The 25,860-nt window shown below is 37.9% G+C and overlaps 4 protein-coding genes across 4 annotated transcripts; 2 read left to right on the plus strand and 2 right to left on the minus strand.

Annotated features, from left to right (window-relative positions):
* The first annotated feature begins 343 nt into the window (after positions 1–343).
* Positions 344–5,272, plus strand: sys1 (SYS1 golgi trafficking protein). Its single transcript, XM_058055742.2, has 4 exons — positions 344–499; positions 1,198–1,446; positions 1,524–1,591; positions 2,520–5,272. The coding sequence occupies exons 2-4, from the start codon at positions 1,285–1,287 to the stop codon at positions 2,758–2,760; spliced, it is 471 nt and encodes a 156-aa protein (XP_057911725.1). The 5' UTR covers positions 344–499; positions 1,198–1,284; the 3' UTR covers positions 2,761–5,272.
* A 2,428-nt stretch (positions 5,273–7,700) lies between these two features.
* LOC131106560 (neuritin-like) lies at positions 7,701–12,005 on the minus strand. The gene is made up of 3 exons (XM_058055744.2): positions 11,678–12,005; positions 10,420–10,573; positions 7,701–9,002 (listed from the first exon to the last, which is right to left on the minus strand). Exons 1-3 carry the CDS (start codon positions 11,727–11,729, stop codon positions 8,768–8,770), a joined length of 441 nt encoding a protein of 146 aa, XP_057911727.2. The 5' UTR covers positions 11,730–12,005; the 3' UTR covers positions 7,701–8,767.
* A 1,655-nt stretch (positions 12,006–13,660) lies between these two features.
* LOC131106158 (translocon-associated protein subunit alpha-like) lies at positions 13,661–19,755 on the minus strand. The gene is made up of 9 exons (XM_058054966.2): positions 19,593–19,755; positions 17,686–17,804; positions 17,522–17,615; positions 17,330–17,457; positions 15,878–16,012; positions 15,624–15,700; positions 14,673–14,751; positions 14,386–14,479; positions 13,661–14,291 (listed from the first exon to the last, which is right to left on the minus strand). The coding sequence occupies exons 1-9, from the start codon at positions 19,660–19,662 to the stop codon at positions 14,227–14,229; spliced, it is 861 nt and encodes a 286-aa protein (XP_057910949.2). The 5' UTR covers positions 19,663–19,755; the 3' UTR covers positions 13,661–14,226.
* A 1,677-nt stretch (positions 19,756–21,432) lies between these two features.
* Positions 21,433–24,211, plus strand: LOC144902052 (uncharacterized). Its single transcript, XM_078798581.1, has 5 exons — positions 21,433–21,511; positions 21,711–21,919; positions 22,010–22,071; positions 23,271–23,350; positions 23,605–24,211. The coding sequence occupies exons 2-5, from the start codon at positions 21,858–21,860 to the stop codon at positions 23,836–23,838; spliced, it is 438 nt and encodes a 145-aa protein (XP_078654707.1). The 5' UTR covers positions 21,433–21,511; positions 21,711–21,857; the 3' UTR covers positions 23,839–24,211.
* Positions 24,212–25,860: the final 1,649 nt, after the last annotated feature.

Raw genomic sequence — 25,860 nt, forward strand, 5'->3', positions numbered from 1 at the left:
TTGAGTGACCCCATAAAAAAAGCATATTAAAAAAAACATTTTGGACATTATATCTTGTACTGTATAAAAATGCCCACAAGCCCTCTTCTGGGTAAAAACAGTAAGTTAATTTAAAAAAGGATCTGACTTCAAAATAAATATTCACCTGCTTGAAAAAGAAAATAATGTCAACCAAAAACAAAAAAACGATGTCATATAATGTAAAACGATGTTATATAATGTAAAACGACATGAAACTGTCCTTAATGGAGTATAATAAGACAAAAAATACCTACTCTCCGACGATAAAGTATTGTATTTTGAAAACCTGTAGCGAGCTGACAAGTTTTTGTTCCGGGTCAAGTACTTTTCCGGTTCACCGTAGTGACTTGTGTTTCCATAAGACTTGTCTGGTTGGAACGCAGGCCTGTAACTTATCGCACCATAAGAAACACTTTGGATTCTTCTTACAAACGGCACATTCGATATCTTAACTGTCTTCAATGACTTCAATGTTCAGGTTAGTTCCATTCTTCTGTGTGTGTTTTTGAAGCGACGCCATACCGGCTGTTCTCATTTTAAATAGCCCCGTTAACTTGTCGTGATAGTCCGTATTGTATGTCTATTAAGACATAATTAAATGTCTGCGTGTCATTTGGTTCGTATTGAACGCTGCAGTCGCATTTGTTTACGTGTGTTTTACTCTGTTGTTTATAATTCAACACGTTACCGTCATGATTAGCTGATTCGCCACCAGCTAACATTTTATAGCGTGTTTGGCCGTCGTAATTGGTGATTGACGGTTATAGAAACCACAATAAACACACTCTAAACTTCATAAACTATGATGAATTCTACAAAATGTACGGTAAACTACCATAAAATCTTCGTATATCTCGATGTAATGAAAACTATTTCTACGAAAGTAATGATTGGCCTCAGCGGAAAGGTTGTATTATTATGAAATCCAAAACATCTGTTACCGTGATGCTGTGCAGTTGTACCTACCATCCATCAATCCGTTTTCTATGCCGCTAATCCTATGCTGGAGCCTATCCCAACTGTCTTCAGGCGAGACTGGTCACCAGCCAATGACAGGGTACATGTAGACAAACAACCATTCACACTCACATTCATACCTATGGACAATTTGGAGTTGTGTTGTTTAGAATTGTTTAGAATTTCTTTGTATTTATAACCGTGTGTTTGTTTTTCCAGATATTGAGATAAAAAAATCTGTGGATGGCACATCAGGGAGCCATCTGAAAGCATCCTTTGGGCCTGCACCAGCACTTTCAGTCCACAATGACCAGTCACTTCCGTAGTTACATCTGGGACCCCATCCTGATTGTGTGTCAAATAGTGTTGATGCAGTGTATCTACTACAGCTTTCTGGGCTTATGGTTGGCAGGAGTGGACAGTCTAGTGGAAACACATCGCTCACTTGACCAAATTTTCAGCTATGAAGTACGTTTCTTTTTAATGTTTCTTTCTTTCTTTGTTTGTTTCTTTGCACCGTGACACCTTTCTTATATCTTTACCAGGTCCTGGGTTTTGCAACAATGCAGGGGAGGCTCTCAATGATGGCTTTTGTTTTGAACTCTCTTACCTGGTAAGGCTTTATGAGATTGTAATATTTAACAAGACTATAATTGTGAATATTTGGACAATGACAATTTTTTTAGGGCTGTCCGTTAAATATCTGCGCCGATAAATATCAATTGGCCTCGGTATCTGATTGTTTTCCCGTTCATGAAAACCGGAAAGCCAGTATCAGACATCCCAATTTTTTTTGCTCAACTTATCACGGTTTTTCATACATTAATGAAAAAGCCTAAACCTAGGATTAGCTACAAAATATGCATATTTACGAAAATTGTCCTTATTTTTAAATGAAGCATTTTTTTTCATACATAAATGAATAAATGTTCACAATTTTTGTGGTTGATTACAGCCTAGGATTAGCTACAAAATATGCATATTTACATAAATTGTCCATATTTTTAAATGAAGCATTCACAACTTGTAAATGTAGTATTCTGCATTGGTTACTAGGTGCCAGTAGTTGTTCGGCTTTTATTGCAAGTTTAAATGATCTCACAACAGGCGCAATACGCCAGCATAAGCTAACGTGTCTAATTCCTGGACCTCCAAACCATCCTAAGTAGGTTGAAAAAAAAAAATTAACCTCTTTTCTTGGTGACGTAGACTGTAAAAGCTGTGATTTTTGTACATTGTGTGTAAACAGAGTACTTTTAATCCACTTTTGCATACACGTTCTCTGATTTCGGATCAACATTTGCAATTAAATTGACTATTATAACACATTGATTACTTCCACCTCCATTGACAGTCTTCTTCTCTCTTTAATTGCCATTATTTTCTAGCGACAGAGCCATCTAACAAGGTCTGGTTATTCACTGAGTTGACTCTCTAGAAAATGCTGCCCCCTAGCGTTCGGATAAAGAGCTATACAAATCACATGTTAATTTGTTCTGATAATACTTAACTGTGTATTTTTTCATGTATCGTTGCTGTAGCGCTCTGGGCCTGTGGTTCTTCATCCGCCGAGGGAAGCAGTGCCTGGATTTCACCGTCACTGTGCACTTCTTCCATTTAATCGGCTGTTGGATTTATAATTGGCATCTTCCCTCCTCGCTGTCCTGGTGGCTCGTCAATGTGGCCTGCATGGCGTTGATGGCGGTAATCGGAGAGTACTTGTGCATGCGGACTGAGCTCAGGGCCATCCCAGTCAATTCCGGACCCAAGTCTAATCTTTGAATTCTATTTTTTTTTTTTTTTTTTTTTTTTTTTTTTGGGGACACGTGCTGATGATGAATGGACAGTTGACTCCAAAAGGAACGTTTTTCACAGGAGGATCATTTTCCTCTGCTCATAAAAAGTGAACACGGCACATGTAGATGACTGGATGGTTGTATCTGCTTGCATCAGATGCACTGGCCTATTTATTACCAACTTTTATTACCAACTGCCTATTTGACTGCCTGGAGGACGGTTTTATGTGTGCAGCGTATTAAGACACACTTTAATTCTTACCAGAGACGATGTTGGTTGCCCCTTTTTTTTTCTCCCCATTTCTTTTTTTTTTTGCCTCAGGATTCACTACAGTGATATAGATATACGTATATAAGACCCTCATAACGGTTTAAGATGTGTTATTCCTGTAGCCTAGGTCACAACCGGATGATTGAAGGAATAAGATCTTGACACGTATGGAGGACGTATGAAATATCTGGACATGTGTTGGACACACTAATTATGTACAATACCGCTTAAAAGTTTGGGATCACTTGCAAATTTCTTTGTTTTCCAAAGAAATTATTATTCATTCATTCATTTTCTACCACTTTTTCCTCACAAGGGTCGTGGGGGGTGCTGGAGCCTATCCCAGTTGTCTTCGGGCGAGAGGCGGTGTACACCCTGGACTGGTGGCCAGCCAATCACAGGGCACATATAGACAAACAACCATTCACACTCACGTTCATAATTATGGACAATTTGGAGTCGCTAATTAACCTAGCATGTTTTTGGAATGTGGGAGGAAACCGGAGTACCCGGAGAAAATCCACGGGGAGAACATGCAAACTCCACACAGAGATGGCCGAGGGTGGAATTGAACCCTAGTCTCCTAGCTGCGAGGTCTGCGCGCTAACCACTCGACCGCCGTGCCGCCTGCATTTAAATGAAAACAATTAAAATGAATCAGATGATTTTCAAAGAAGGATGTCCATTTTTGCATAGAGGCCTACTATCAACAACTGTCAGTCATCTGCATCAATCTCCTGGTATGGCTGCTAAGCCAAGTTCATTATTTTATAAGGCTAATATATTATTAGAAAAGCCATCTAAAAATCTATAAACAAAAACCAAAATCTCTTACCATGCTGTTAACTACTCCATTCAGAGAGCGGCACAAACTGGGTCTAACAAGGACAGAAAAACGCTGCATATCTGAGTGTGTAGTTTAAGACAAAGACGCCTCAGAGGTTGTCACCTGGCAGCTGCACTAAATAGTAGCCGTCAAACATCAGTGTCGGTATCAACAGTGAAATGGCCACTTCAGGGTCCCGGACTGCCAAGAAAAATCCATATCTCAGACTGTACGAAAAAAAAATTTCCAAGTGATCCCAAACTTTTGAGCGGTAGTGTATGTGGGGTGCACGAAACCAACAAGTTGGGCGTATGGAAGCTGCATGAAGTCGTACAAAGTGTATAATTTTTGTCTTGAAACCTGAAAAAAAACGTAAGCGCCTTTTGATTGACATGACAATGGACCTCTGGCCGTAGAAGTCTGTATAAACGGTTGTGATCTCGGCTCATAGAAAGTAACTAGTTCAAACTTACTGTTAAATGTCTTCGTTTGGCTGCAAGCCGGTTTAAGTGGAACGCAAACGCTAGCGTTATTTGAAACCGACGCCCTCGTGCGGTCCACAGACACTCCTTTGCACACTTACCAGTTTCAGAAAGCTGTGTCTGCTAGCTCATGTTTTTATTTAGTTCAGGAACGGTTTTAGCATTATTATGAGATTTTAAAAATCTTGTCTTAATGAATGAAATGACGTGACGGGACATCTGAATTCTATTGGCTGATATACAAATCCTAGCTTTGATAGCATAGAATTACATTGTCTGCCGTTAATAATTATTGCAAGTTTTTACGTTGTAGTTTAGTATAAAGGAGTATCAGGGCCACATTGAAACAAACAAACAAAAAAAATAGAATAAAGTTGTAATTTTATGAGGAATTGTAATTCCATTCCGTTTTATTTTCTTCCGCTGATCTGGATCTCGGTCTCAGTAGGGAAGTCCAGACCTCTTTCTGTTCCACCAGGAGGACACTAAGGTGTTTCCAAGCCAGATGTGAGACAAAATCCCTCCGATGTGTCCTAGGTCTTCCCCGGGGTCTTCTCCCAGCTGGGCATGCCCAGAAACACCTCACCACGGACATCCGGACTCGATGCCTGAACTGATGAAACCCATTTCAGCCGGTATTGTTTTTTTTTTCTATTCTCCAAAGCATATGTACCCTTTGCAAGGGTCTAGAGCTGGTCCACACAGAGATGGCAGAGGGTGGGATTGAACCCTGGTCTCCTAGCTGTGAAGCCTGCACACTAACCACTCGACCTAAACGACTTGTTAGCATACTTAAATGTAGCAAATTCTACGTCTGAATTAAGAGTTATGAAGTGAGTGATAACCACTAAAGCGGGGCGGCACGGTGGTCGAGTGGTTAGCGCGCAGACCTCACAGCTAGGGTTCAATCCCACCCTCGGCCATCTCTGTGTGGCGTTTGCATGTTCTCCCCCGTGCATGCGTGGGTTTTCTCCGGGTACTCCGGTTCCCTCCCACATTCCAAAAACATGCTAGGTTAATTAGCGACTCCAAATTGTCCATAGGTATGAATGTGAGTGTGAATGGTTGTTTGTCTATATGTGCCCTGTGATTGGCTGGCCACCAGTCCAGGGTGTACCCTGCCTCCCGCCCAAAGACAGCTGGGATAGGCAGTAGAAAATGGGGTAGAAAATGAATGAATGAATATATTTTCACTTCACTGTATGATGTATGAGAACGGTGGAGAAGTGGTTAGCGCGCAAGCCACACAGCAAGAGATCCGGGTTCGATTCCCCCCTTGGGCATCTCTGTTTTCTCCGGGTACTCCGCTTTCCTCCCACATTCCAAAAACATGCTAGGTTAATTAGCGACTCCAAATTGTCCATAGGTATGAATGTGAGTGTGAATGGTTGTTTGTCTATATGTGCCCCTGTGATTGGCTGGTGACCGGTCCGGGGTGTACCCCCGCCTCTTGCACGAAGACAGCTGGGATAGGCTCCAGCACCCCCCCCCCCTCCACGACCCTTGTGAGGAAAAGCGGTAGAAAATGGCGGAAGATAATTGGGTCTCTCAGGTCTTCAGTGCGGTCAGAGTCCTATAAAGGGCTTCCACCTCGGGGGCCATGATCCTTCATTTTCCTCCTACTACACTTAAAGTGTCCAGGTGGAAAAAAAACAAGCAGATGGGTGGAAACCTGCTTGTTATGGTCCTCATTACCGACACTCTGCTGGAGGGGAGGCTGGAAACAGAAACTCTGTTGTAAAGGAGTCGTATTTAAAAAAAAAAAAAAAAAAAAGTCATCACTCTTTCTGACCCATTTCCCGCTCATTGATTACATCCTCCGCTCTTCCACCACTCGTAGATCCGAACTTTATCATTATTAGTCCGAAATGCAATGACAAGCCATAGCTGTATGTTTTACAGTGCTGGTGCTTTATTACAAACACAATACTTTGCTATATATTGCTTCTTATTGATACAGTCTATTAAATAATGTGCTTTTTTTCTGTTAGCAGACACAAAAAAAAACCATTTTATTTTATAGTATACATTCAGAGTTGTATTCCCCCTTATCAAATATAGTTTTTTTTCATGCGCTCTTCAAATACACAGGGAGTCCTCTCTGAAAATATGACCGTATTGCTCATGCTTTGAGGACAATCGGATATTTCTCACCACCGCAGACACACAATGGATGACATCATGCTAGCACCTGCTTAACAATAACGAGTGAATTGAAACAAACATGCCGATAGAGGGAGAAGGTGGCTTATGAAGTAAAAAAAAAAAAAAAAAAAAAAGGTTGTTTTATAGTCTTATATCTTCATGCACAAATCAGGGAAAAATCAACAGAATCTTGGATTATCTGCAGCACACTCACAAAAAAAAAAAAATGGTCATGCATTTTTATATGGCAAGAGAAACAAATGATAGCATTTGCTGGAAACGTTGGCATGGACAGCACGGTGATGCTAAAAATAGACGGTGCTGCTGCTGCTGCTCATTACCAGCAAGTCTACACGACTATTTAGTGCTGTGCAAATTGGGGGTCTATCAATGCAAATTTCCTAATTTAAACCATTTGTGACGGTTTATCGACCGGATGCAACAAATAGTTAGGGATGATGCAAAATAAAACAAAATAATCATGTCATTATTATATTGAAAATATGAAAAACAGCCCTCAAAAATCTAAACAATTACGCATGTGAAATATATAAATGAAGAAGCTAAACTTGGAATTTTTCTAATTTACATCTTGTAATCTATTTCTAGAGCAGTACAGTATAAAATTGAATTTTTCAACAAAAAAAAATGCCCCTGTGTTACAAAATGTATTATTTGACTTATTGGCCTTGTAAACGGCTGGATAGCAAATTAAAAAAGCTTTAAAAATCATTAACATGCACAAAAGCACAGATACCTTTTTGGCGTCTGAGCAAGCAGCAATAAACAGCAACCACAAATGGGTGTTGGGGGGGGGGGGGGGGTAACGGTAAAGGAACAATTTGATTGTCGTATTTTACAATATCCACCTATTTATTATTTCAACCTTTTTTAATGTTGCGATAACAGTCAAGAATAAATATTTTACTGAACAGGTTTGCTCATTAAGCTAAACTGCATGATAGCATTTATAATCTTAGAGATTATGGTAATGCTAACGCTTCTTAAACATGTTTTTATTGAATCTAGATTATAGCTGCAATGATTAATCAATGATTGATCGATGAGCCAATTAATCGACAACTATTTTGATCATCAATTAATCATTTTCATTTTAAAATAAACTAAATATCCTGATTTTAGTCTCTCAAATGTGACTGTTTTTTTACATTTCCTTAGTCTTTGCTATATGAAAAATATATATATATATATATGATTAATCTACAAAAATAATCAACCAATTAATCAATTACTAAAGTAATGGTTTGTTGCAGCTCTAATCTGGATTCAAACAAATGAATAGCAAAAAAAATATACAATTAATCTAGAAAATAATCGACCAATTAATCAATTACTAAAGTAATGGTTCGTTGCAACTCTAATCTGGATTCAAACAAATGAATAGCAAAAAAAAAAAAAAAGATTAATCTAGAAAATAATCGACCAATTAATCAATTACTAAAGTCATGGTTTGTTGCAACTCTAATCTGGATTCAAACAAATGAATAGCAAAAAATATATATATGATTAATCTAGAAAATAATCAACCAATTAATCAATTATTAAAGTAATGGTTTGTTGCAACTCTAATCTGGATTCAAACAAATGAATAGCAAAAAAATATATACGATTAATCTAGAAAATAATCGACCAATTAATCAATTACTAAAGTAATGGTTTGTTGCAACTCTAATCTGGATTCAAACAAATGAAAACGAATTCTGATATTGATTTAAAAGTTTTGGGCCAACAAATATTTCAATTCTTACTTTAAAATATGACTATTTTCCTGAACTAAGGACATGTTTGACATAAGAGTATATTTAGGTCAAACATAGATATCGGATAGTTAGCCTATGGGATAGTTAGCCTAGCTTAGCAATATCCTAACTTAAGGTACAGAATCCACTTAGCTTCTTCTCCATTTGTGGTATAGTGACTTTTTATAGTGTGTTCATCATTTTAGTTCTTATCACTTAATAGAGTTGAAGTATAAAATCAAGTTGTAGTAACTGTATATTCAAAGCTAAGCTAACTAGCTAGCTGCAGTGTCATATTCAGCGTACTGACGCAGGGGATGCTATCGCTAACTGCTGAGTCTTTTGACTGTTTTGACGTGTTAACATTGCTTTTAAAATCACACTAATATGAATAATATTAGTATGTAAGATTGACTTATTAAGATACTCCTTGGCTTTAGCTTGTGCTTGGGAAGACTGAACCCCCGGTGTCCCTTACCTAAGTACTTCCACCCCCCTTCGGCGGCCCCCTACATGAAGGACCATCTGGGCCCGGTTGTGAGCAACATGGCGGTGAGGGGCAAGGTCAACGCCGCCACGGGCGAACTCATGCTAGGAGACGAGCTGGGGCTGCACAGGTCGAACAAGCTCCCCTGAAAGCGAATCTTCTGGGAGTCCTGCCTCAGCGTCTCCCAGATGGAACTGACTTCTTGCTGGCAGTCGGACAACGCCGTCAGGGCACACGTGTGGAAAGCTTCCCAGTGGCTGCGGCATATAAAGGATCATCAGATCATGGCGGTCAGTCAAGTCGTCTGCCATTTTTTTTTCAGAAATTCTCCCATCCTGGCTGTTATGTAGCTTTGTTGACTTGCCAGTAAGTACTAAAGTCATGGTTTGTTGCAACTCTAATCTGGATTCAAACAAATGAATAGCAAAAAAAATATATATATACGATTAATCTAGAAAATAATCAACCAATTAATCAATTATTAAAGTAATGGTTTGTTGCAACTCTAATCTGGATTCAAACAAATGAATAGCAAAAAATATATATATACGATTAATCTAGAAAATAATCAACCAACTAATCAATTAAAGTAATGGTTTGTTGCAACTCTAATCTGGATTCAAACAAATGAATAGCAAAAAAATATATACGATTAATCTAGAAAATAATCGACCAATTAATCAATTATTAAAGTAATGGTTTGTTGCAACTCTAATCTGGATTCAAACAAATGAATAGCAAAAAATATATATATACGATTAATCTAGAAAATAATCAACCAATTAATCAATTATTAAAGTAATGGTTTGTTGCAACTCTAATCTGGATTCAAACAAATGAATAGCAAAAATATATATACGATTAATCTAGAAAATAATCAACCAATTAATCAATTACTAAAGTCATGGTTTGTTGCAACTCTAATATGGATTCAAACGAATAGCAAAAAAAATTATACGATTAATCTAGAAAATAATCGGCCAATTAATCAATTACTAAAGTCATGGTTTGTTGTAATTCTAATCTGGATTCAAACAAATGAATAGCAAAAAATATATATATACGATTAATCTAGAAAATAATCAACCAATTAATTATTAAAGTAATGGTTTGTTGCAACTCTAATCTGGATTCAAACAAATGAATAGCAAAAAATATATATACGATTAATCTAGAAAATAATCGACCAATTAATCAATTATTAAGGTAATGGTTTGTTGCAACTCTAATCTGGATTCAAACAAATGAATAGCAAAAAAATATACATACGATCACTGCGATGGATACAGTGTCTCGCAGTAAGTCAGACTGAGCTTTAACTACCATGGCAACCGCATCCAAGAAAGAAACAATATCACAGATGATGCCGCAAGTGGCAATTATTCAACAGAAGGCTCGTGTGGAAAAAGCTGCGTCTATGCCGGGGTGGCGGCGGAGTGCAATAACAATGACTTAACAGTCTACGGAATTTCATTACCGTTGCGGCATAAAGTCATAAATTATTTAGAATAGTGGCTCAGTCGCTTTCGACGCCATTCATTCCTGTCTTCTTCCACGTGGACGATAACCTCTGTCACATACGTCAAAGTATTCTGCTCGGTTATGAATCAAAGATTATTGAAATGTATATACTCGGCAGCGCACTGCACAATCTAACAAGATGCAATATGTCACCTGCACACAGCCGCTACTCCCCTCTCGCTGGTCACGTTCTCCTGATAGTTGTCCATGCTCTCCCCCAGCTCCAGGACGCAGTCGGAGAAGTCCTTATACACGTTCTCGCACTTTACATCTTCAGAGTCCGCCAATATGGCGACGGGGAGGAACACTGAAAACAACACGCAAAGTGACCAAAAAACGGCCTGATCAATGCATATGGAATTTGGTAGTAGCAAAGCCATGGTAACCATTATGTCATTGGATGCTCATATCACCTTGTACTTCGGTACGTGATAAAAAAAAAACTTAAATTATATTAGGAAAGCAGGAAGTGAACAAATGTAACAGTTACTGATTGTAAAAGTACCAGATGGAGGGTTTAGGATTTAATAAGCTTTGCTTATTAAGGTACGTGATAAAAAAAAACTTCAACTATATTAGGAAAGCAGGAAGTGAACAAATGTAACAGTTACTGATTGTAAAAGTACCAGGTGGAGGGGTAGGATTTAATAAGCTTTGCTTCTTCCTACTCCTTTTCGGACATGTGGAACTGGGAACTGATTATTTATTCCAAAAACATGCTAGGTTAATTAGCCACTCCAAATTGTCCATAGGTATGAATGTGATTGTGAATGGTTGTTTGTCTATATGTGCCCTGTGATTGGCTGGCCACCAGTCCAGGGTGTAGAGGACAGCTGGGATAGGCTCCAGCACCCTTGCAACCCTCGTGAGGAAAAAGCGGTAGAAAATGAATGAAGACAATAATACTCTGGGGGCGTACATTAACATAAATATATTTGGTGAAACAGTGAAAATATATATATACATATTTAATAATATTAATAATAATATTAATTATAATAATTGAAAATAATTTTCAGGGCCTCTGTAGCATTTGTAAAAGGTGGGTCTGCTTCATGTAACGTAATGGTCGTGACAATTATAATAATAATAATAAACATACATCGACAAAAAGACTCATTTGTGACTACAGACAGACGACATGGCGATAATGATTGCATCTGTCTTGCATCTTTTATTTTAAATCTGTTTACAGTTAAAAAAAAAAAACTCAAACTTGCTCACAGTATTGCGTTTTTACAAAAAATCCATCTACCAAAATGTGAAACTTGCACGAACAATGACACGAATGACACGTTGCAGCCCGGCTAGCTCACATTCACCAAGTCTGGTGTAGCATCCCTCCGCCATGATGTCACACTTTAATATATATATAAAACACAATAAATGCTTATCGCCGTGGACGCCTTACCTAAGACAAAGCCCAGGATCCTCAAGATATGGCTCGACATGAACAATCCCATGTCATCCCATTTCACGCCGAGCGGAGGACGCCCAAAGCAGCCGAGGCGGCGATCATGAGTCGGTGCAAACGAACGGCGCTCATGAATCGGATTAAAAGTGTCGCAGGGACAATTAGCCGTTCGTGTTGAATACAAGTTATTAGTATTAAAAAAAACAAAACACTCAAGCTGGTTGTGTGGATGAAAAGCCCTTCCTTTGCTCCGGCCGAGCTGACGTTGTCTCCCCCTTATGGTGAGCGATGATCTGATCTGATCGCCCCCCTCTCAGCACCGGACACTTTCCCACATAAACCCCCCATCCCTCCCTATTCAGAAAGACGCTTCGTTCAGCAACCTTGATTCGTCACATATGAACATATGACACAATCGCTCTTCTTACATACACACCTCCATGAAGGATATGTAAATAATACATAAGATGGTGCTCAAAATAGGCCACAAAAAAGGTCAGGATTTTTTTTTTTGTCATATTGTACTGTGTTGGGCTAGTGGTTAGCGTGCAGACCTCACAGATAGGAGACCAGGGTTCAATTCCACCCTCGGAGTTTGCATGTTCTTCTTGTGCATGCGTGGGTTTTCTCCGGGTACTCCGGTTTTTCTCCCACATTCCAAAAACATGCTAGGTTAATTGGCGAATGGTTGTTTGTCTACAGATGGGATAGGCTCCAGCACCCCCCGTGATCCTTGTGAGGAAAAAGCAGTAGAAAATGAATGAATGAATGAATATTGTACTGTGTTGGGCTGCACGGTGTTTGAGTGGTTAGCGTGCAGACCTCACAGCTAGGAGACCAGGGTTCAATTCCACCCTCTGCCATCTCTGTGTGGAGTTTACATGTTTTCTCCGGGTACTCCGTTTTTCTCCCACATTCCAAAAACATGCTAGGTTAATTAGCGACTCTAAATTGTCCATAGGTATGAATGTGAGTGTGAATGGTTGTTTGTCTATATGTGCCCTGTGATTGGCTGGCCACCAGTCCAGGGTGTACCCTGCCTCCCGCCCAAAGACAGCTGGGATAGGCGGTAGAAAATGGGGTAGAAAATGAATGAATGAATATATTTTCACTTCACTGTATGAGGTATGAGAACGGTGGAGAAGTGGTTAGCGCGCAAGCCACACAGCAAGAGATCCGGGTTCGATTCCCCCCCTGGGCATCTCTGTTTTCTCCGGGTACTCCGGTTTCCTCCCACATTATGTGCCCTGTGATTGGCTGACCACCAGTCCAGGGTGTAGAAGACAGCTGGGATAGGCTCCAGCACCCTGCGACCCTTGAGGAAAAAGCGGTAGAAAATGAATGAATGAATGAACTGTACTGTGTTATAGCTGGAGCCTATCCCAGCTGTCTTCGAGCGAGAGGTGGTCGCCAGCCAATCACAGGCAAATGGGAGTACCTGGAGAACATGCAAACTCCACACAGAAATGCCTGAGAGGGGGAATCGAACCTGTGTCTCCTTGCTGTGTATCCTGTGCACGAACCACTCGACCCCTCCACGCCCTCATGGCCCAATATTGTAGCCATACTAAGGGTATGTAAACAATCATAAATGTGTGTTGCAATAAATGGCGTTCCAGCGTGGACAGGAAGTGACATCATGAGCTGTGAGTTGAGTTTAAGCTTGGTAAACATAAGTTATCACCTTCTATTTGTATTGGTGTTTGCATGTTCTGCCTGTGTGTGTATACCCCCTCTACCTTAGTGAGGACAAGCCGCATGGAAAATGAATGATGAAGCCACAGGGACAAAGTTTGAACCCTTGACCCCATTGGTATCCACTCAGCCACCATGTAGCCCATCGGTGAGTACATTTTTATACCATAAATACAAATTAAGAATACTGAAATGTGATTGGCTGGCGACCAGTCCAGTGTGTAGAAGACAGCTGGGATAGGCTCCAGCACCCCACACAAAATGCAATATAATTCAAAACAATTGTGTAAGCAACTTAAAATGTTTTTAAATGGGTGTCACATTTTTATTATTATTTTCCAATTATTATTATTGATATCAGGCAAACTACAAGCTTGCGGCATTTATCCCCCATTAGTTTGCAGACCTCCAATACTAACAGGAAGACCAATACCAGCATATATAAACCTGCTTCAATTATAGCGGCATCATAACCCCCACTATATTGCGGACATTTTTTGTGGGGTTCTGTGAAATGTCACATTGTGTTTTATTTGTTAAAAAAATCCAATCCTAAAACAATTAAGATGGCTAGACAGCATTCTTATGTGAAGACGCACTAAGCTACCCATTTCCTGTTCACTCTCTGGGGTTCAACTTCACACATAAACACTCATACTGATAAAAAAAAAAGGTCATTAAAATGAACATCAATTCAGTGCTGCTAGCGTCAATGCAGCAGCTCCGAGAGCAGCCAGGCACAAATTGAAGTCCAAATATAGCGATCCATCACACACATGAGACGTGTGCAAGGAAATGAGTTTTGAAACCCTTACGGACGTCGTGTTGATTGAAGGAAAAACAAGCGGCTTTTATTGATCCACTCCAGCTGCCCGCTTGGTTCGTTTCCGGGGAGAGGTTTTGGGGGAAGCTTTGTCTGGAAGTCCCGATGTGCACATTTGTTAATGTCACTGCTTTAAACTGGTAAGATACATTTCTTAAACATAAACAATGGATAAATGGGAACCTACTCATGGCGTTGAGAGTCTCCTGGGGAATCCAGCTGATGTCCACGTCGCTCATTCCGCCGGTGCCTTTCTCGATCTTTATTGGGATTCTCTTTTTCTGGAAAACAATGCTTTATAATTACTACCTTTGTGGCATTTGTGTTAAAATGAGTGGTACGGTCTATTATGATTATTATGATGTATTATGTTATTATTGGCGTTGTTGTTCCGGGTGCTTGTCTCAACCAACAATTACCGACACCGAGTGACCGTGAATGTTCAAATGTACCGAGTTCATTTAAGACACCTACCGTCCTTGACTCCAGCACTTGGTACATTCCAAACAGCATCAGCACCACCAGTCCAGTGAGGAAGATGTACATAAAAACTCTGAAAAATCATCAACAATGTTAAGTTCCCCAAAGTCTTCTCCTAAGTAAGATATTTCATTTCTCAATACTTCAATGGAAACGATTAAAATGTCTCAATTTTAGGCATTTTAATGATTAGGTTTATGGCATCGGTTGATTTATGGAACTGAATAAATTTACACAACAATTGAAGAAAAAAAGAGCAAAAACAAGCAAAAAAAATCCAAGTACGTTTTTCATGTAATTCATTCATTCATTCATTTTCTACCCCAGCTGTGTTCTACACCCTGGACTGGTCGCCAGCCAATCACAGGGAACATACAGACAAACAACCATTCACACTCACATAGAAATTAAAGTAGTATACTGCAATATTGTGTTATATTTCATTCATTCATTTTCTACCGCTTATCCTCACAAAGGTCACGGGGGGTGCTAGAACCTATCCCAGCTGTGTTCTACACCCTGGACTAGTGGCCAGCCAATCACAGGGCACATATAGACAAACAACCATTCACACTCACATGCATACCTATGGACAATTTGGAGTCGCTAATTAACCTAGCATGTTTTTGGAATGTGGGAGGAAACTGGAGTACCCAAAAAACATGCAAACTCCACACAGAGATGCCTGAGAAGGGGAATCGAACCCGGGTCTCCTAGCTGCGAGGCCAGCACATTAACCACTAAACCACTGTGTAGCTTTTTCATATAATAAAATGACTTTATGTGGATTTTCATGCAGCAAAAATCCAAACACCTTCAACAATTTCACACCTCCTTTTTACAGTTTGGGGAAATGTGGAGATGTCTCAGTGGGCATTAGGTGGGAAATATTTCTGAGTAGTTTACATGACAGCTACGGAGAGTAGAAGAAAAAGGCTCCCTTACGTTTCACCATCCAGTCCTTCTTCTCTCTCGGTGATGGTGACAGTCTGGTTGTAAATGGCCGTCTGAAACATGTTGCCCTGAAGGATTGTGGGAAAACCCGTAGAAGGTGTTAGGAAAAATCGTGGAGCGATACAGAGTGAATCCTTAGTTAATAATGTGTTCATTGAACATAACATACCTGTAAAGGCTTATGAGGTAATACGCGTTTATAAGCGGTGTTTAATCATTTTTGGTGTCTCAGGGTGCTTTCTAACCTCTGCGTCAAGATAGTTGAGGAGGATGACAAGTCCGAATGGCCGACCCGCCATGGGCTGCGCTGGGATGAAAGAGTACTCGAAGGATGCTTGAGCGGCGGGATGAACCAGAGTGTTCAGAGGCAAAGCTGTGAACTACACAAACGTTATTCACAGGTGAGTATTTCAGGTGAGTATTCCAGGAAATATATGCTCTTTTTTTGTTAAGCAGCAAAACAAGCTGTTGTATTTGGAGTTGTTTTTTTAATTTTTTTTTTTAAAGTTTTTAATTTTTTTTTTAAATAAACATATTTTAGTATAATACAATGCGGGCCTAGAGCCCACTATAATACCTTATAATAAATCTGACAAGGGCTGTGTTCGAAACCGCATACTTACCAACTACTCATACTAACTCTTGAGTATTTTGGAGTATGTGTGAAGTTCCCGGATGAATACTGCATTCGCCAGAAATGTTGAGTATGTATCATCAGCTTACTACTCATACCCAAATTACCCAAGATGCAATGTGACGTGACATCATCGCACAAAAAAAAAAAAACATTTGCTGAACACTGAGCAGCAGGATATATTGCGAGTTGGTTCGCTTCATGTTTTCAAAGTAAAAGCAGCGATTTATCACTTTTATTGTATGAAAAAATTAAGGGGGTGTTTTATTTTGTGAAAATAACCAGAAGTCACTTCGGCTAGCTTAAATTTTGCCAAATTTTGGACAAATAAATAGCACACTCGGGATCTAAACGGCCACTTTCTTGCCTGATTAAAAAAAAATCTCAATAAATTGATGTATTTAATAAGTTTAGAGCAGGGGTGAGCAAACTTTTTGACTCGCGGGCCGCTTTGAGTTCACAAAATTGTCCTGCGGGGGCCCAGAATATATATTTAACACACACACACAATATTTGACGCTTATAATTCTAACAATCCACATTGAATTATTTGTCTAATTTTATCTGTAAAAGTGTCATACTATCATGTCCCTTTTTTTCAGGAGCACTTGAATTAAACATCAGACCACAGCAAACTACAAAATTGAATGTTACAGTTTTGTTTTTGCCAAAATAAGACATCCGACTTGCAAGTTATGTTGCCAGCTGTTGTATGTTAAAAGTTGAAATACTTGGAAAGCAACTGGCGGGCCGGATTCAAACACTCGGTGGACCATATGTGGCCCCCGGGGCCGTAGTTTGCCCACCCCTGGTTTAAAGCTAAAGTGAAATCAGCGTCAGTCTGTCGATTTCGGCTCGGGCAGGAGCGCAATGCATTGTGGGTTATCATGCTTAGCATACTGTCCGATGGATGGAGTATGCAGTATGGAGTGTGGATAGTACAGTCATGGGAGTATGTAGTACTGAGTCTGCGGTTTCGAACACAGCCAAGGTGCCATTTAACTCCACGTCATTCATGGGAGGATGTAAACAATGAAGCGGTCGCCTTTCTAAACGAACTTACATTCTGAATGTAGAACTGGAAGTCCTGGGGGTAACGGAAGGAGGCCTCCAAGGACTGAACGTTGAAATCCTGACTTCCCTTGTTGGTGAATCCCACCAGGAATCTCACAATTTCATTGGCCAGGAACTCTAAAGCGTTGAAAGAAATCGGTGAGTCCGTGACCTTGACAAGTCGATCAAAAGTCACACTTACCTTCTCCTGTGGTGAAGATGATGGTCGTGTCGGCGTCGGGGTGAGACGTTAGCGTTTTATCGTCGCCTTCCGCGTCATCTTCATCATCTCCTTCCTGACATTGAACACAACGCGACATTGAATACACCGAACCACGATGCTAGATTATTCTTTTCTTTATATACCGAGCTGTGGATCTGATCTTCTTCCACGAGTGCCTCGTCTTCGTCATCGTCCTCATCCTCATCGATGGAAGCATCAGCGTCAATATACTCATCCGAGTCAGATTGAGCCAACACTGGGCCTGCACAACAGTAAGATTAATAACTTCAGGTTATTAATATCATTTCTACAGTATATTCATCCTGTTATATAACGGTCAAGTTTCACCCAGAAGTCACAGCATTACATCCACTGGCGACCATTTTATTTGTCATACTGGTAAATTGATAACTTTCCGATGCTAACAACTGTACATTATTAACTTTATAGACACTTTTTACTGTATGGAACTGTAGATAGGCTTTATGCATATTAATGTAAACTGCAGTGGCGTCATTAGGCCTATTTTTTTTATTTGCTTCAGCCCCCCTAAAATAATTTGTATAATTATATTTATAAATAAATAATTTATATTTATAAATTAAATGCAATAAATTTATAAATTAAATAAATAATTTATATTTATAAATTATTTATAAATAAAATTAAATAATTATTATGTCAATTATTATGTCATGGTATGGTCATATCAGCTCGTACTTCGGTACAGACAAAAATTTTAAAAATTTAAATAAATTAATTAACTAATAATTTTTTTTTAACTACATTAGGAAAGCAGGAAGTGAACAAATGTAAGAGTTACTGATTGTAAAAGTACCAGATGGAGGGGTAGGATTTAATAAGCTTTGCTTCTTCCTACTACTTTTGGACATGTGGAACTGGGAACTGATTATGCATTACCAAATAATTTTAATTTCTTAAGCCCCCCTAAATAATTTTATATTTTTTATTGTTTTTTTCAATTGATTTTTTTATTAATAATTTAAAAAAAAACAATTGAAGGGCTGCACGGCGGTTGAGTGGTTATCGCAGACCTCACAGCTAGGAGACCAGGGTTCAATTCCACCCTCGGCCATCTCTGTGTGGAGTTTGCATGTTCTCCCCGTGCATGTGTGGGTTTTCTCTCCGGGTACTCCGGTTTCCTCCCACATTCCAAAAAAAAAACCTGCTAGGTTAATTGGCGACTCCAAATTGTCCATAGGTATGAATGTGAGTGTGAATGGTTGTTTGTCTATATGTGCCCTGTGATTGGCTGGCCACCAGTCCAGGGTGTAAGCCGCCTCTCGCCCGAAGACAGCTGGGATAGGCTCCAGCAAAAAAAAAGCGGTAGAAAATGAATGAAATGAAAGAAAACCAATTGAGTATCTCTACTAAATCTGTCCAAAAGTGGGAACGTTATATGCCGGTTTTTGTTCCTTATTTGTTTTTTGGATTTTTTTATTTTTATGTCTACTACATTCATTCATATCCTGTACATCTCCGGGGGGCCTTAGCCCCTCTGTCCTCAGAACCTAGTGACACCCCTGTTAAACTTGTATGCATGTTCAAAATAAATGAAAACATTACTACTGTAATTCATATTACATAGCTATTTCTTACTGAAAAGCAGAGTGAGTTAGACTTGTGACGTCAATTTAACTTTATCTATGGTGACGTGTCCCAGCAGGCGTGATATAGGCCGAATATTGTGTTGCTATATCCACGCTTCAAGGCTAAACAGACCAATATAAAACAATCTAAGTTAACCGGAAACGCATTTAGTTTTTCACAGTAAGGTTCTTATAAACGGTCACATTATTACAATATTACTTTCATTCATTTCGGTCTTATAAATGCGAGCAAATGTAACCGAGAAGTGTAGATTTACAACCAGGTGTACAACTTCAAGATGGAAAAAGAAAAGCAACCGAAAAGTCACATTGTGTCCACTCCCCGTGTATAGAAATATGCCACGTCAATAAGTTTGCCATTCTAATTTGCTTTTAAAACAGTACAAACAACGACACATTGTGTAAAATACCCAACTTACTGATAGATATCAAACCGCAGGGGAAAGCCAGGAGGAGAAGCAGCAGCACTTTTGATCGAAAATTGAACATTTTTTTTGCAGTTGTGGGACTGAACTTAGTAACACATCAGCGTTCAGCAAAGAAGAGGGAAGCAGTCGAGTAAGGGGGCGGGGTTACTAGAGGTTAAACCCGCCTTCTTTGGCGACGCAGCCAATGAGAAATGAGCCCTACAAAATGTTGTACAGTATCAGAATGTGATTGAAGCGTTGATTTTCAGCTTCGATTTGGAGGAATTACAGCATTTTTATTTCAAGGGCTCATAAATACTTGTCAGGATCCCTCCTCCCGTTGGCTATCTTTCATTCCCTTATTACAATTTCTTATGATGTAGAATCATAAAGATGTAGAATTATCGCCATTGTCTCTCATTCTTGTACGTCACTGGTCACCAACTGTGGGCGCCAGACCAGCTAATGGTGTTAATGTACTGGTAACACAAGCATATTCACTTTGTTTGGATTGAAATAAGATAGGAATATCATATATATTCTATATATAGAAAGATACAGCAAATATAAAATAATAACACGGCGGGGCAAGTGCAGGGAAAATATAACTTAAATAAAAAATAACTTAAATTAAATAGTTATTATGTCATTGTATGGTCATATCACCTTGTACTTTGGTACGGGACAAAAAATTAATTTAATTAATTAAAAAAAAAACTTAAACTATATTAGGAAAGCAGGAAGTGAACAAATGTAACAGTTACTGATTGCAAAAGTACCAGATGGAGGGGTAGGATTTAATAAGCTTTGCTTCTTCCTACTCCTTTTGGACATGTGGAACTGGGAACTGATTATGCATTACTAAATCATTTTAATTTCTTAAGCCCCCTAAATAATTTTTAATAATTTAATAATAATAATTTAATAATTTATAATAATTAATATTTAATTTATAATAATTAATAATTATTTTTTTTTATTGTTTTTTATTTATTTTTTATTCTTAATTTAAAAAAAAAAACAATTGAAGGGTTGCACGGCGGTCGAGTGGTTAGCGCAGACCTCACAGCTAGGAGACCAAGTTCAATTCCACCCTTGGCCATCTCTGTTTGTTCAGTTATGTTCAAATAATAATGTTGGCTATTACATGAACTTAATTTAGCATGTCATATACACTCAAATAATTACTGCTACTTAAAAAGCTGTGTGCATTGTTATTATAATTAAGTAGACAACAAATTAAACTACTTTGAATAAAATGATTAAGTCAGTTGACTTAACATATTTTTTGGAGTCACGAACTTAAAAACTTGTCCCTATGAAAACAATTATTCAGTAAGCACTTTAAATTACTTTAAAATAAGCTTTGAGTGAAGAGGAAAAGCTAATTTGTGCAACGCAATATTGTTTGTTGGTTCAAAGCAATTTCAAATTAAGTTGCCATAACTAAGAAAGACTAATGGAAACTGTTGCGTTGATTTTTTGTTGTTGTTGTTGAGGCTAAACGTTTATTTTTTGAGTGTACTTGTATGCATGAACTTTACTTCATGTTGCTATTCCTTTCAGGGTGCTGATGAATATTTAAAAAGTGAAAGTCTGCGCAAAGGTCAAGGAGCGGCTAAATCCCTCTTTGGAATTGTCTGTTGGAGAAACAAGATGTGTACTTTAAGATCCAACTGTTTGATTGTAAAATTGACTTTCTATAAAATTGATGTCAAAATAATTACCTGTGACTATTTTTCTTGATACTTATTGCAGCTTTAAAGTCACTCTGTAGCTATTGACATGTTGCTATTCTCAGTATGTGGTTTTCTGCAAAAAGCACACATCCTGTACTACTAACAGTCTTTTTCAGAAGTCTTCTTGGATGGCATGGTTTCAGAAGACAACACTTGCTTATCAGAGCTTTGTCACCATGAACGAAACATCTGGTAAGTCTTGAAGTATATATACGTGCAATTTATGTACATTTACATATGCAAAGATCATTTTCAATTGATTGTGACAGCAAAATTGTGATATATTTTCCTATATTTTTCCTATATTTTTTTCAATTTTAAATACTTTCTGTACATCATGACATAATGTTGCAGATTTAATACTGTTTTTTTTTCTCCTTTCTTGCATCAGTTACCTGGAATTTTCTGTGTAAACCACCCTTTTTCTGGGGGGTCATTGCAGTACTGGTACTCTCATTGACTTGGAATGTTATATGTTGTTTCAGTAAATGTTTAGGTAATACATTTATTTGGCTTTAAATCCTGTGAAGACAACTTTATGGTCATTTTTCTTTTTTCTTCATCAGGAAATAGAACATGTGGTTGGAAAATAGGACAAAGGTATTCAGTACTTTTACAGTACTTCATACCAAATGGAATCAGGATTAAATCTCTTGAAGTCCTTTTTTTTTTTAAATGTATTTTTTCTAGGCAGAGTTCACAACAGATGCAAGATAACCCTATCTACGGAAACGTGATCGGCATGCAAACTAGTAAGTATGAACTGACAAGACTGGACAAAATAAGGGGAACTATAAAATGAATGGCTTTCCTCCGGGTACTCCGGTTTCCTCCCACATTCCTCTCGCCCTCATCCCAGTGATGATAAGCAGCATAGAAAATGGATGCATGTATCTCCATCAGCATGTATTGGAATTTAGTGTGTTTATTTGTCCGGTATGCGTCCCTCCATTTGGACATAGACAATCACAGAACAGGAGACACACATGGTGTACTGGACACCAGGGGCGTCACTGGGTTCTGAGGACAGGGGGGGCTTAGCCCCCTGGAGATACACAGGATAAGAACCGGGATATAACTTTCCCATTTAAATTTAATTTAATTTATTTTTTATTTTCTTAATTTTTTTAAATTAAAGTAAATGTAATTTAATTTAAAAGAAAAACAAAAAAAATATATTTATTTTAATTTTTTAATTTATTAAATTTTTTTAAAGCTTTTAAAATATTTTTTAATTTTTAAAATATAAAAATAAGAATAAAAAAAATAAATAAAACTAAAATCAATTAAAAAAAATCAGTTTAGGCCTAAAATATGCCTACACATGGTATACTGGACACCAGGGGCGTCACTGGGTTCTGAGGACAGGGGGGGCTTAGCCCCCTGGAGATACACAGGATAAGAACCGGGATACAACTTTCCCATTTAAATTTAATTTAATTAAATATATATATATATATATATATATATTTTTTATTAAATTAAATGTAATTAAATTAAATGTTATTTAATTTAAAAGAAAAACAAAAAATATATATTTATTTTAATTTTTTAAATAAAAAAAAAAATTTAAATATTTTTTAATTTTTTAAATATAAAAATAAAAATAAAAGAATAAACAAAACTAAAATCAATAAAAAAATATCAAATTATTTAGGCCTAAAATACGCCTAATGACGCCACTGCCACCCGATTGGTGGAAAGACTGAGAAGTGAGACAGCTGGGTTGCCAGCTAACTAACTATCCAATGGACAAACAAAATACAAATATACTTCACAATTATTACTATTTGTAATTTTCATAATAATTATGCCTTGGTGGAGGTCTCTGCACTCTTCTGGTTTAACATGGTCATGAAAGTATTGCTAAAACAACACATCCAATGCATTTAGTCTACATAAATCCAGTACCTTTTTATGAAAACTTATATTTGCATCTGTATGTTCACAGGCACAACGCCATGGACTGAAATCCAGCCTCCCAAGTTGACATCTCCGAGGGATCAACTGAGCTCAAGCTTCGACTCCCAGGTTTGACATCCAAGTCTTTCCAATGATTCCACATGAAACACAGAACACAAAAACACTACACTGCATAAAGCAGAATATACAACAGTCTGTGGTATAGCAATGGAAACACACTAACTATTGCACTTACTGCAGACTTCAAACAGTAAAGGTATACATTATGGGGCAAAGTATATAAAATAAAATGACATTAATACACCACTTTTAACAAACCAACATTATGTCAAGAATTATATAATTTTTCTTTCTCTTTTCAGTCCAAAACTCCAGACTGTTATGCTAACCTGAGCCTGAAGGCCCCAAAGGCGAGAAAGTCTGCCTGCGGCTTGTCTCAGGTTCAATACTCTGTCGTATTTCAGCCCGAGGAGTTAAGGAAGGAAGACGAAGCAAAAGCACACTCTGTTAGCTCAATAACGGATGTTTATGCTTCTGTGCAAACCAAACGCAGCAATACTACAGACGAGATAGAAGAATACGCCAACCATATTTGAAGAGGCAGCGCCTCTATTTGTTGTTGTGGCGCCAAACTGATTTAAAATGGCGGAGTTCCACCGCTAGATGGCACTGTTTGTCATTATTTCAATGTTACGTTAGTGTTTACATATTTTTTTTAAATCCTTACCTTACCCATGTGTATTAAAAGCAATAATAACGGCTTCATTTTCATTTTGAAGGGTTTGAATTAAAGGGGAAAAATAGCATCTCTGTCATTTCTATGCTGTATTTTATTTAATGATAGTAGACCAGACAGGACACCTCTTATGTCGTCACCTATATTACTGGTGGCTGTGCTAATGTTACTCTTCTGAGTTGTGTGCTGTGTTTGTGTAGCGAGCGAATAGAGTCGCTTTTTTTGGACAAAAACTCAGGAACTTTCGAGGACTTGTGGGCTCCGTTTATTTGAACGCGACAACTCTGCCAACTTCCCTATTACAGTCGCATTTCTTTGACGTCATCCGTGCGCCCACTCTCCAGGCAGGACCAATGAATGTACACAAGTGGCGTCATTAGGCCTATTTTAGGGGTACTTCACCCCCCCTAAAATGTTCTTAAGCCCCTCTAAATAATTAGATTTTTTTTATTCATTTTTAAAATAATTTTTAATTGATGTTTTTTTTACAAAAATCTGACAAATTTCATATAATAGGCTTGCTAATAAGCAAGCCAATAAGCAGGCTAATACTCGTATTAATAATAGTATCATACTAGCCTACTACTACTACTACTAGTAGTACTAGGCTAGTATTAATAATAGCCTACTAGCCTATTACTACTACTACTAGTAGTACTAGGCTAGTATTAATAATAGCCTACTAGCCTACTACTACTACTACTAGTAGTAGGCTAGTATTAGCCTGCTTATTGACTTGCTTATTAGCCTACTACGACTTGTAGTAGTAGTAGTAATAGTAGTTGTAGTAATAATCAGAAGAAGAATAATGATGATAGTAATAATAATAGGCTAGTTTTTTTTAGCCTGCTTATTGGCTTGCTTATTAGGCTACTACTACTACTACTAATAGTAGTAATAGTAGTAGTAGTAATAATCGGAAGAAAAATAATGATGATAGTAAAAATAATGGGCGGTTTTGCAGTGTAGATTGTGTGTACTTGTGTACTTGTGTGTACAATTTAATGGTAGCCTAAAACTATTGAGTATCTCTACTAAATCTTTCCAAAAATGGGAAACTTATAATCCCGGTTCTTGTTTGTTTTTTGGATTTTTTTTATTTTTGGGGGGATTTTTTTTGGATTTTTATGGATTTTTTTGTTATTTTTTTGTTTTTTTTATTTTTATTTTTTTTGAATGCCTACTACATTCATTCATATCCTGTGCATCTACTGCAAGCCCCCCTAAAAATCCAACTTGATGGTATACTATAGACTAGTCAGTGTACAGGTTTGCTATCCATTGAAAACAGCCACTACAAGTCAAGTCCCAAGATCATCATCAGATGTTTGCTGCATCGAAGCAAATTATTAATGAAGTCAACTGCAATATAACAGGCTGAGTCCTCGATGCCGAGAAGGAAGTTGAACCTGGTCACCAATGTTATCAATGGCGTTATAAGCTTAATTTGATACTGAAAATGACAAGACAGCATTTTTTTGGACCTGTTTATTTCCCACTATCTGCTGATGTTGTATAATATCAATTATGTAATTTAATATCTTCATTTCATTGGTCAGCAATTTGCTATTTCTTTATTTGTGTGCACCACAGCTGTTTTAAAGTCAATTCCGCATCGATATGAGTCAAAATAAAAACTGGACTCCTGAATTTTTTTTTTTTAAATAATACTTAAGTCTTGTTTCTGCTTTTTTTCTGTCTCTATTTCCTAAAAGTTGCATCTATTTGATATATTTCTGCATAACATGGATACATTTATGTCTAACCTGAGACATATTCATACAGTATATGCAACCAATATGCTGATTTTTTTAATAAACTGTAAACAATTTGCCCATTTGTATGTATTTGCAACATCCAATTTTGCACATAAAAATATTTT

This window comes from Doryrhamphus excisus, linkage group LG18 (genome assembly GCF_037039965.1).
Source record: "Doryrhamphus excisus strain RoL-2023G ecotype Guam linkage group LG18, RoL_Dexc_Guam_v1.1, whole genome shotgun sequence".
In the NCBI taxonomy this organism is placed as follows: domain Eukaryota; kingdom Metazoa; phylum Chordata; class Actinopteri; order Syngnathiformes; family Syngnathidae; genus Doryrhamphus; species Doryrhamphus excisus.

Excerpts from the sequence above, each read along its gene's own strand:
- sys1 (XM_058055742.2), top strand. The coding sequence starts at position 1,285 with ATGACCAGTCACTTCCGTAGTTACATCTGGGACCCCATCCTGATTGTG. Across the intron at positions 1,447-1,523 it reads ACCAAATTTTCAGCTATGAA|GTCCTGGGTTTTGCAACAAT; the intron begins GTACGTTTCTTT and ends TATCTTTACCAG. Across the intron at positions 1,592-2,519 it reads GTTTTGAACTCTCTTACCTG|CGCTCTGGGCCTGTGGTTCT; the intron begins GTAAGGCTTTAT and ends TCGTTGCTGTAG.
- LOC131106560 (XM_058055744.2), bottom strand. The coding sequence starts at position 11,729 with ATGGGATTGTTCATGTCGAGCCATATCTTGAGGATCCTGGGCTTTGTC. Across the intron at positions 10,574-11,677 it reads GATCCTGGGCTTTGTCTTAG|TGTTCCTCCCCGTCGCCATA; the intron begins GTAAGGCGTCCA and ends TGTTGTTTTCAG. Across the intron at positions 9,003-10,419 it reads GGAGTAGCGGCTGTGTGCAG|CCACTGGGAAGCTTTCCACA; the intron begins GTGACATATTGC and ends TATATGCCGCAG.
- LOC131106158 (XM_058054966.2), bottom strand. The coding sequence starts at position 19,662 with ATGTTCAATTTTCGATCAAAAGTGCTGCTGCTTCTCCTCCTGGCTTTC. Across the intron at positions 17,458-17,521 it reads CATCTTCACCACAGGAGAAG|AGTTCCTGGCCAATGAAATT; the intron begins GTAAGTGTGACT and ends TCAACGCTTTAG. Across the intron at positions 15,701-15,877 it reads TCAACTATCTTGACGCAGAG|GGCAACATGTTTCAGACGGC; the intron begins GTTAGAAAGCAC and ends ACAATCCTTCAG.
- LOC144902052 (XM_078798581.1), top strand. The coding sequence starts at position 21,858 with ATGGTCATTTTTCTTTTTTCTTCATCAGGAAATAGAACATGTGGTTGG. Across the intron at positions 21,920-22,009 it reads GGTTGGAAAATAGGACAAAG|GCAGAGTTCACAACAGATGC; the intron begins GTATTCAGTACT and ends TATTTTTTCTAG. Across the intron at positions 23,351-23,604 it reads GCTCAAGCTTCGACTCCCAG|TCCAAAACTCCAGACTGTTA; the intron begins GTTTGACATCCA and ends TTCTCTTTTCAG.